Source organism: Diceros bicornis, chromosome 9, assembly GCF_020826845.1.
Source record: "Diceros bicornis minor isolate mBicDic1 chromosome 9, mDicBic1.mat.cur, whole genome shotgun sequence".
In the NCBI taxonomy this organism is placed as follows: Eukaryota; Metazoa; Chordata; class Mammalia; order Perissodactyla; family Rhinocerotidae; genus Diceros; species Diceros bicornis.
In genome coordinates this window covers 11,244,879-11,256,001 of record NC_080748.1, presented here as the reverse complement: position 1 = coordinate 11,256,001, position 11,123 = coordinate 11,244,879, and the positions used below count along the sequence as shown (strand labels likewise).

The window sequence follows — 11,123 nt, the reverse complement described above, 5'->3', positions numbered from 1 at the left end:
TCCCACCACGTGCACCAGCATTTCCACGAGCTGAAGGAGTTTCTGTTTGCAAATTCAGATGTCTATCTCCTGCTGCTCTCAGAGGAACTGAGAACCCCCAGGCTCCCAGCCCAGGGCAGGAGCACTCTGGCTGGGGGGAGCCTCTCACCGTGCAGAGGTAAGAGAAGGAAGTGGTAAGGGGTCACGCAAAACGCGCGGGGGACGAAGAGCAGTGGAGCCAGGACCCTCTTCTTCCTCAGCTTCTGCTCCACCTTCTTTTCCATTCGCTCGGAACCCGGGGCCGAAGGTGAGAATTAGGCTGGGGAGCGTGGACAAACCAATCGTGGGCCCCTAGACAGCCCACACCTTCCCTTTTCCCACAGTCTTGTTCTGACGTGCGGAGGCTGCCCCGCGCGTCAGCACTAGAACGCCCCGCGGCCGAGGGCAGTGGTGGAGCGAGACGGGGAAGAAATGGATATCGGGCTGTCAAATGGGTCTGCGGCAAACCTGCAGGGACAAGGGAAAGACTGTGTGCCTCTGGTGGCAGAAGGGAAAAGAGAAAATTCCGTGGTTGCTCCCACGGGGAGGGTGTGCACGGGAAATGTTATGTTTGCCAGCACCTACAGAGTGCTATGCAACAGGCACCGTGTAAAGCACTTTGGTATACTAATTCACTTAATCTTTGCAAAAATCCCATAAGGTAAATACTATTATTATCCCCATTTTACAGACAAAGAAGCCAGGTTCAGAAAAGTTCAATGACTTGCCGATGTCAGATGGTAGGTGGCAGAGCCAGGGTCAGAACTCTCTCGGGTCCCTGCACTCTGCACCCTGCCGTGTGCCTGAAACTGCACACACACGACAGGGCCTGGTGTGTTTTCACATATATAAGCTACATGACATGTAAGTGTTAATCGTATAGATCTTCCTTCATATTTGAAGACAAGGCCAGTAATGGTGGTACTTCTGGCCTCCGATTTACCCTCTCTGAAAAGCAAACTTCATCGCCTTCTTTTCAAGGGATGGGGGCTCGGTCAGTCAGTCACTCATGACCCTTTGGCCCAGGTAGTCAGGGTGACACCCCAGCTGGGAAACGCCTACAGACAGAGTTAGGATAAAATCTGTGGCTGCTGATAGGTTGTCACAGGCACTATTGTCACTTGCCTCTCACAGACCACGGGGCAAGTGTGACTGATTTATTAACGCTAATGAGGCTGCTCTCTCACTGAATTTTGGTTCAGATGGAAGCAAACGCGTAGCTAGTACCACTATTGGAAATATGTTTGCATTTTTAGTTCTAAAGGGAAATAGCAGCAATATCTTTATTTTTAAATTCTGACCTCTCCTTTTCTTTGACTTTATCTTCTACAGTATTTTTGTTTTGAGTATATGTGAAAGATAGTAGGGTGAGAAATTTAATCTATGTGGTCATTTGGTCTACTAATTCACCCCACGGTGTTCACTATGGGCCTACCGTGGGCACGCTGCTAGGCACCCAGGACGCGGAAGCAAACAAGACACACTGTGTCTAGGCTCATGGAATAAGTCAGGCTGAAAGATAATATGCAGATAAATAAATACAATAAGCAAGGTGATTTCAGATAGGGAAAGACATATTCAGGAAGGAAACACATAATAATGTTGGAGAGACAACTGAGAGTGGGGCAGAATTATTCTTCAGATGAGGCATCCTGTTTAGTGAACATTTATTAAGTACATACTGTGCTATGCGTTTGAGATGCAGAGAAAGAGTGAGACATACCGCCTGTCCTCGACAGCAGCAACAACAGATGGGAAATCAAATTCCGAGTGCGTTGACTTTTATGCTCCGCTTTTGAGTTATCGGAGAAAACTTCCCTGGGATAACGCTGACGTTAAGACAATAATAACACCAAAAGTGTATCTGGCTTGAATGTTGAGTGAAATACAGCCCCTACCGGCTTTGATAATGGGTTTGATTGGAAACGTTTACAGTGCAGAGATCTCGCTCCCTGGATTTGGACCTTAAGCCTGTGTTTGTTCATTACACAAGTGTTCTGGGTCCGCTTCTCCCAGAGGCATTTTAAAACATGCCAAGCTGCTGTTGCATAAAAAGCAAGCTTGGGTGTTCAGCAAATATAACCTGGTGAGCAGACCCGGTGTCACTCACTCACTGAGAGGGGAGCCGCGTCTGCTGCCTCTGTTGAATACAAGCAATGGACATGGAGAAGGTCAACTCTATGGACTTTGGAGAATTTGTGGATGTGTTTGGGAATGTCATTGAGAGATGTCCTCTGATTGCAGCCGCTGTCTGGTCCCAGCGGCCGTTTTCTGACTTGGAAGATTTAGAGAAGCACTTTTTCGCGTTGATTGATGCTCTTCCGCAGTCAGGTGAGGCTCCAGTATTAGACACTGGGATTCTCTGCAGAGGGATTCCAAACATGCTTATCAAAATATTTTGAGACATGTTGGCCTGCTTGCTTATAACTGATACATTTATTTAGCTATTTTTATCGTAAGGTTCAGTAGTTTCCTCAGACTTAGTAAACGAGAGTCAAGCACTTACAAGGTGTTAAGCCAAAAGTGGAATGGAAGAACGTATATTGGCTCAGGTCAAGTGGCTGTTAAATATTAAAGCTATGAGGTCACGAGGGCAGAGGAACAGGCGCTGGTCTCCTCGGGCCTCACAGCAGCTCGGAGGCCAAAGGGCAGGCTGAGGGCCCGCCCTCTCTCAGCTGAGTGTGTTCACTTTGGGAATGTCCTGTATGCAAGAGAGGAGACAGCTCGATATCAGAATATCTCAGGAGCCCAGGGGAAAGCAGAAATGGCTGACATTTTTACCAGAAAGGGCCAGTGTGGACCAGAATGCTGAGGAAAGTAAACTCATTCAGATCAGGGACTCCCTGGGGGAGTTTGAGGGAAAAGACGAAAATCCGAAGGAATTTCTCTGGAGAAAGGGAAAGAAATTGTTGATTTCCTCTGGGTAGGCAGAGAAAAGGAGGCGCTTCTGGGTGTGGGGTGGGAGAGGTGGAGGTGGAGGCTGCCTCCTGGGCCGTCCTCATACTCTTCAGAGAAGCCTCGCCGGAGCTGAAGGGACACAGGGTGGGGCCGCCTTCTCAGAGGGCCTTCTACAGGGATCTGGGGCCGGAGGGAGAACTGCCCCTCTCTTCTCTTCCATAATGAGGCCAACACATAGATGTCTTGCTTTGAATCCAGGGCTTTGACATCAGGATGGTTTCTGATTGTAGGATGAACGTGTCCCAAATAAGGATCTCATTTTAGGCACCTCTAGGAAGAGTGGAGGACGGTGTTATAAAAGCAAACTGACAGAAATGTGGGGGCCACGTTAACACTCGCTCACTTCTCAGGGCCTCCAGCTTGGCTGGGCTCTGCCACAGGGGCAGCTGGCGGACCCGAGCCTTCTGACTGACGACTCACAGGCACAGCCAGCCCCTGCTCCACGAGGGAGGCGTCTCAGGCTGCCAGCCCAAAGCCTGCAGAGCAAGCTGGAGCCAGCAAGAGGCCCGGGAGCCCGTGGTCAAAATGTCTGACAGGAAAATGGAAGAGGCCCAATGGAAGCCTGCTAAGCCAGAGGGGAAATAATTGTTAAAGGGTGTGAATGCCTTCTGAATGACATTTTTCTCTATGGGATGAGGGGGGAGGAAAATCCCATGATCTGTCTCAATCCCCAAAGCGGTGGTGGGGCTAGGGAGGGAATATATTGAGAGAAAGCTATGACAGCATGGATAATTTAAACCTAGCATTCATTGGTTTATCTAGTTATTCAACAAACATTTATTTGGGGTTACTCCATGCCAGGAACTTAGATAATAAAATAAAAATTTCCCTATTTCTGTCTTTCCCACCAGCAGTCGCCCCAACCAGTTTGACCAGAAGTTCTAGTTAAAGTTGGTTAAGGCCTAGTTAAGGTTAAATCCAATCACAGTCCTGAGCAAAGTGGGATTTGGGGCAGGATAGGCTTGTATTTGATCCCCCTCCAAACTTGATGGAACCTTTGTGTTCTGGCCAGTGTCAGAATCCTACGTTACTCAGGGAATAGAATATTGGGACTTAATAAAGGTTTGCTTAATGAATGACTTTGTTCCTTAGATGACTTTGAAAGATGACAGATCCTGGTATTACCCCTTCCCCACACATTTTAACTGGGGTGACTTTAGTGGCAGGTAGGTGGGACAAAATGACTGGAGAGAGTTCGGGCCACCTGCACAGTTGTTTTCTTCTGAGCTAGGCACACTTCTCTGAAGGGGCCTCCCTGCTGGTAGGGCCTGCTTCTCAGCCCTATGCTGGTGTCCATGCTTCTCTTAGACAGGCAGCTGGGAGCAGAGCCTCACCGCTGTCTGAGGGGTTGTTCCATAGCTAATCACTTTAATGACATTAGCTAGGTGATGTTAGCAATAGGAATAATAATAACAGTAGCTAAAATGTATTTAACCCTTACTATTGGTGTGTTTGAGGCACTTTTCCAAACACTTTGCATTTGTTAACTCATTTAATCCTCATAATAATCCTATAAAACAAGCATTGTCATTATTATCTCCATTTTACAGATGAGGAAACTGAGGACCAGAGAGATTTAAGTAACTTGATCAGGGATACACAGCTAGAAAGTGGCAGAACTGGGATTCAAACCCTGATAGTCAACGCAACAGCTTTTGAAGGATTTTCCAGAGAATTAGAAGTAAAGTCTAGAAACAACTTCTAGGGGTTTCGTTTATTCATTTGCTAATTTATTCAGTTAACATTAATGCTTGATGTCCCAGATCCTATGTTTGGTTGTTTAAGTAATCAAATAAAATGGGATTTACTGCATAATCTAACTTTGCTCCTTGGATAGTAAAGAACAAACTGGGTGTAATGGAGCCTTTGAATCCTGAAACTAAAAAGTTCCTAAAACTTAAAGAGCTGTTCAGGATGTGGGTATGGATTTGTTTTAAACGATGATCTAAGAAAACCCTCTACCATTAACAGAAAACTGAAAATCCTGTTTCTAGAGGAAACCTAGGCAGAGGATCCATGTTGGTTATGCCATGATGACCATTGGCCAGTAGGTGGCAGTCCAGGATTAACATTCAGCTCCTGCACTGCTTGGCAAAGTGCCCTTTCCAGACAATTAGTTCCTGGTTTCCAGGCAAGGGGAGTGGCACTAGCAAAAGCAAGAAGGTTGAAACACACCCCACACACATACACACACCACACACACACACACCACACGCATACACCAAACACACACACACACGCTACTCACCACACACACACCCACACACACCCACACACACACCCACACACACCCACACACACACACACACACACACACACACGGCCAACAACAAACCAATTCAGCACTGACGTGTTAAAATAAAAGAGCAAAAGAACTGTCATAACGGAGTTAATCATGCATCCCTTTGTGGCATTTCAGAATGGCAATAACGCCATAATTCATTATTTAATACTTATTTCAGAACATAGTTGTTGAATAAATGAATGAGTTAGGTACTAATAATTACCTTAAATGCAGGCTATAATGTATTTAGATGAGGCTATTAAAATGTGTTTAGTCAAAAATATATCACCCTCCTTCCCAAGAGTGACGTGTTGGTCAGTAAATACCTATCGATTGCCCACTCTACGCCAGGAACTGTCCTGGGCACTGGGGATAGAGCAGCGAACAAGCCAAGTCCCTGACTTCAAGGAGTTTACGTTCTAGTGAAGGCAGACAGGATTAACTTAAATAAATAAGATAATTTCAGATTTTAGAAACTATTAGAAGAAAATAGGTAATTTGTAGAAAATATGTAATAAAAGCAGTCTTTCTTAGTAAGCGACATTTGAGTTTAAAACCAAAAGAGGAGAAGGAAGTAGTCAAAGATCTAGCAGAAGGCCACTCTAAGAAAAGGAAACTGAGACTTTGGACATTTTAGAGGCACAGAAAGACCAAGGTGGTTGGAGAATAGTGAAGAGTGGAAGGATACGAACAAAGAGAGGTCGGGAGAGTGGTGGTTGTAGTAGTAACAGAGAGAAGTGATGGTGGTTTGGACAAATGTTGGAGCAGGAGAGACGCGGAGATGTGGCTGGATTCTCAAAATAGATTTTAGAGTTAGAGCTAACAGGTTTTTTTGATGGATTTGTTGGGGGAAGGCAAGTCAGAAACAAAGAGAAATTAAGGATAACTCCTAAGTTTTTCGTCTGGGCAACTGGGTGGGTGGTGGTGCTGTTTTCTACAATGAGGAAGACTTTAGAATTGAGAGGACAGGAAGGAGAATGGGGGCTCATTAAGGCTGAGATGCCTAATAATCATCCAAGTGAAAATATTGAGCGTTCAGCTGTTTCTTCATAACGAAGGAACTCAGTGGAAAGCTGTGGGCTAGACTAGACCATGGTGTCATCAAAGAATTGATGACATTTAAAGCCATGGGACTAGAGGAGAACACTTAGGGCATCAGTGTAAATACAGAAGGGAAGAGATGTGAGTATTGAGTCCTAGGGTACTTCAGTGTTAGTGATCTGGCAAAGCAAGAACCATGATGAAAGCAGGGAAGCTTTGGTAATCTTCCAAGGAGAGAGGGCCAACCATGTGACGTGCTCCCAAGAGGTTGAGAGAGGAGGATGGAGCACCGGTTACTGGGCTTGGGCAAAATGTCCATTGTCTCTGACCTTGAGGAGCACAGATTGGTTGGTGGGTGAGGCTGAAAGCTTGATAGAGTGAAGCTGGAATGGGAGGTGAGGAAGCGGAGACACTGGGTAGACAACTCCTTTGAGGAGTTTTCCTGTAGGGAGGAGCAGAGACAAAGGGAGACACTAGAGGACAATAGGGAATTAAGGGAGGGTGTGAATTTTGTTTACAGGATGAGTAATTCTAAGGTACATTTGTGGGTTGATGAAGATAAGCAGTGGTGGGGGAGAGAAATTTGAAATTGTGGTCTTTGAGATGGAAAGGGGCTGGCTTCAAGAACACACGTGGAGAGCTTGGTCTTCGACAGGAGGGACAGATGATCCATTGTACCAGAAGCACACTAGTTGGTACAGATGTAGGGACACTGGTGGACTGTAATGGGGTTCTAGGCTAATTGTCTGCTCTTCAGTGGCCACCATTGCCTGCCCTGTTCTTCTCCTATTGAAACGATTGTCAGCTCTGTGGCGGGAACTCTTCTGGGTGCAAAGATTCATGACTTGTGGTGGCAGCAAATAATGTCCACACATATCTCTAGATGGGACATGCCAATGGCACAGGCAGTGGCTCTAAGATTTTAGGAAAGACTGAAGAACAGGCAGCATTGAAATGGCCCTGGGAATCATGGGATGTCTGACCCGGCCAGCGCTTGGGCATTTCAGGTGGGAGGACCCAACAAGACTGGAGGCGGGGAGGTGGGAAGTCCGCCGAAGACTCCAGCCTCCTGCGAGGGTTTAAGGGCAGGCTGGGAGTGCCTTTTGGAAGCAGCACTGGATGGGGAACTAGGGCTTTGCTGCAGGCCAGTGGGGCCGGGTCAGCGTCACCCTGGGCAGTACTGAAGGGGGCAGTGGTTTGGGGCAATAAAGATAGAGTCTTTGGCTGGATGGGATCAGGTTCTATTGCTTCCCTCCACCAGACTCCCTGCACCTTTTTCTTTTTATCTGCAGCTGAGGGTGTGTGTGCGCGCGTGTGCGTGTGTGTTGAAATTCCAGTTCCTCTTTTTTAGTCTCTTTTCTTCTTCTCTTTGCTGTGCCCTTTCCTCGGCCTCCCTTCTTTCCCTTTACCTCTCTCCTCCCCGCACACAGTGGAAAACACACGCTCAATCCTGGGCAAACATTAACCCCAGGCGATGTTTTCAAGAGGGGAGACAAACTCAGGGGAGTGAGAACTGAGCGGCAAGGGCAAGAAGGAAAGAGGCAGGTCTGGGGCGCAGGGAGCCCAGTGGGGCGGTAGGGGGGCAGACGTACCCCGCGCTAGGGTCTCCCACCAGTAACTACTTCCTTCCAAGCTCGTGCTGGGCCTCTAGAGAGTCAGAAATTGGGCGAAGGGAAGCCGAGCGAGACGGAATCCTGTGAGAAGACTGAGTCTCGGCCCCCCTCGCCTCGAGGCTGCTTTGAAAATCCGAATACGCAAAGTAGGGAGCTCGGGCGGTCCTCCCAGGTCCGGACCGAAGGGCCGTCCGGGACTCGCGTTGCTCCCACTCCCCAGCCGCGGTCATTCGCGGGGCTCAGGGCTGAGTGGGCGCGGGGCGGATTCGGGCGCGGCTCCGCGTCAGGCCTGGCAAGCGGCCGCTCGGCACAGCCAACCCCCGGCCCAGGGCTGGGGGCCCCCTGCGAGGGAATTTCACACCCACCACCTACATTTTCGCACCACCCGGGCAGGGCTGGACGCAGGAAACGGGAAAGAACCACCTCATGTTTGTAGTGCCCGGGGGACAGGGCCCATGAGACGGGTTTTGAAACAGTGGTGTTACAGAGATGGCATTATTGGTGACACGAGTTTCGTTTTAAACTCCCTTTAACTTTGTAGGAGCAGCCAGTGCCTGTGATTTGGAGTCCAGGATCCAGGCACAGTCAGCTACTGGCTAAGTGACCTTGCACAGGTCACCTAACCCTTTCTGAGCCTCCATTGAATCCTCTCAGATGTTCTGCCCAGTTCTCCCTACTTCTCAGGACACCGGTCTATGGGTTACATGGCACAATCCCAATCATCCTTTGAGTAAGGGGAGGCTTATACCATAATTAGAGGGGATTTTAAATTATCCCCCCCAACAGAGCCCAATGCCTATTCCCAGCCTCAGAGTCAGATGCTTCCAGCCGCACCCACTCCAGTTACACAGAGTTTACTGCAACTAATAATAAAGGCTGTTTATTGAAGATTTGCTAGCATTAGGCGCTGTGTTTTAGGTAACTGAATTGTCTCTGATCCTCACGACTACTCAAGGAGTCAGGTGTCACTGCCCTGGGTGCACGGATTATGGCTCCCTGCTTACCATGTCTATCTTGCCCAGCCTGAGGATCTTCTTTTCTCTTTAGGGAGAAGCAGAATGATTGGCCAGGGCTCAGGGAAACCCTGGATTAGGGTATTTACAAGCCCAGGGATGATGCCAGGGGTTCCAATTTTAGGCCTAGGAGATTATGAGACGCTATCTTCAAAGAAAACATTCTCTGCGATCTCTTAGGGACCTACAGTCGGAGGAGGGGAATGAACCTCAGACAGGACGGGTGATGAGTGTGTGCTATTTTCCTGAAAGGGGGAAAGCCACTTTCATTCAGAGGGCTGTGGAATTCCGGCTGGAAATGGGCTTCTTTGCAGTTAATCATCTGCAAGTCTCTTTGGATGCCTGATTCCAGAAGCCCAGAATTCACACTTAGGGTCACAAAATCCTGGGCATTTATTTGTCAAGCACCATGGATGTTATGCCTATGGGCTCTCCCGCCTCTTCTCATTTGGAACAGAACGAAACCCATTCCGTGGCTTTTGCAGGAAGTCTTCAGGCCCTTGCGTCCGGCACTCTTTGACATCAAAGCCCCTCTGAGAGCAAAGGACTTTGAAAAGATAGAAATGCTCGGGCTTCTTATCGCGTCCCAGCTCCCTCCCGAGCAAGTCGTAAATTCCGAGCCTCAGCGGCCTCTCCCCTCCGCTCTTCTTGCCCCAAGGTCTCAAAGGACAAACTTGTCACTTCCCGCCCCGCCCCTGGGTCCTGGCCGAGGCCGAATGAAGCCGGGACCGAGGGGCGCAAGGTTCGGGACGTGTTTGAGAGGCGGGTGCAATGGGCGCCCCAGCGCCTCCAGGACACCCCTTGTTGCCCCCCATCACCTCCTGGGGACCCTGCTTCCTGCTCGAAGCTGTCTTTGGGGCGGGGCAGGAGGCCGGGCTCGGCCTGCGCGCAGCCCTTTGCGCCCTGTCCGCGGAGGGGAGCAGGCGCGGTAACCCGCTCCCGCCGTGTGTCTGTGCTTCTCCGCAGGCCAAGAGGGCATCCTGCGCTGCCACCCGGACCTGGCGGGCCGCGAGCTGCAGCGGGGCACGCTCACAGCCGAGTCGCAGCGGGAGCAGAGCGGCGCGGGCCTGACGAGCCTGGGCGCGGACGAGCGGCTCCGGCTGGCCGAGCTCAACGCGCAGTACCGCGCGCGCTTCGGCTTCCCCTTCGTGCTCGCCGCACGCCTCACCGACCCGGCTGCGATGCCGCGCGAGCTAGCTCGCAGGCTGCACTGCCCGCCCGCGCAGGAGCTGCGCACCGCCCTCGGCGAGGTGAAGAAGATCGGCCGCTTGCGTCTCGCGGACCTCCTCTGCGTGGACCCCTCGGGGCCGTAGCGGCTGCGCGAGCCCGGGCCCGGGACGCACGTCGGGACGCGCGGGGGCCGCGGCCCGGTGCTGTGCGCCCGGGGCTGGAGATTGTCGCAAGCCTGGAACAGCGTCCACACAATCGCACAAACGAAGGGGAGAATTGAGGCAATCATACGAATGACGAGCCCTTTTGTCCACCCACCCACACGTGCACGCTTTGCCAAAATATCTATATAGTTTCGTGCTTTGCCCCCGATTTATCCAGCTCACTGCTTCAATTCTTCACTCACTTTGCAGCCCGTTGACACTACCAGCCTTTGTGGATTCCAAAGCGCTTATCCAGGCTTGTTGGCTCCCCACCCTCTCCTGCTAAGCCTGAGTTGCAAAGCAAAACGAACGGAAAAGGAATCTTTTATTCCACAGCGGTTTGCCTATTTTTCTTCTCCCACCTCATTTGCTGCACCCGCCATCTACATGTGAGCGGAAGCGGCTTTCTCACTCGGGGGCTTCTACAGGAGCCGAGCGACGAAAGCAAAGCGCTGGTCTTGGGCCGCGGCGCCGGGGAAGCCGCGTGTGGGGGACGGTGGGCCGGACAGAGCCCCAGGATGGGCCAGCGTTGGGAAGCGCCCCGTGGGGGCAGGCAGAGTAGCTGCTACAGGTGCTCCGAAGAGACAGGTGGGCGTGGGGGCGTCTCCAAGTTGGACCAGCCTGAAGTCAGGGGCGGCGGCCTCCCGTCTCTCCCAGAGGTCGGTCCATGAGAGTTGGCTCCTGAGAACCTCAGACTGCCCCGGGAAACCCATCAGTTATTTAAAAAATAAAAAGTAATGCTCATTGAGTAGTGCTGGATATTGTAGCCCCCGGGGGATGAAAATGGGACCCCATTTCATGGGACCCGCTGTTAAAGCGAGTA

General features: G+C 50.4%; 1 protein-coding gene across 1 annotated transcript; it reads left to right on the top strand.

Moving 5' to 3' along the window:
- Nucleotides 1–2,174: 2,174 nt before the first annotated feature.
- On the top strand, nt 2,175–10,240 carry URAD (ureidoimidazoline (2-oxo-4-hydroxy-4-carboxy-5-) decarboxylase). Its single transcript, XM_058548570.1, has 2 exons — nt 2,175–2,349; nt 9,894–10,240. Exons 1-2 carry the CDS (start codon nt 2,175–2,177, stop codon nt 10,238–10,240), a joined length of 522 nt encoding a protein of 173 aa, XP_058404553.1.
- The last annotated feature ends 883 nt before the right edge of the window (nt 10,241–11,123 follow it).

Bases quoted from the DNA above. Each gene is read 5' to 3' on its own strand.
- URAD (XM_058548570.1), top strand. From the start codon at position 2,175: ATGGACATGGAGAAGGTCAACTCTATGGACTTTGGAGAATTTGTGGAT. The intron at 2,350-9,893 runs GTGAGGCTCCAG...GCTTCTCCGCAG, and splicing joins TGATGCTCTTCCGCAGTCAG to GCCAAGAGGGCATCCTGCGC.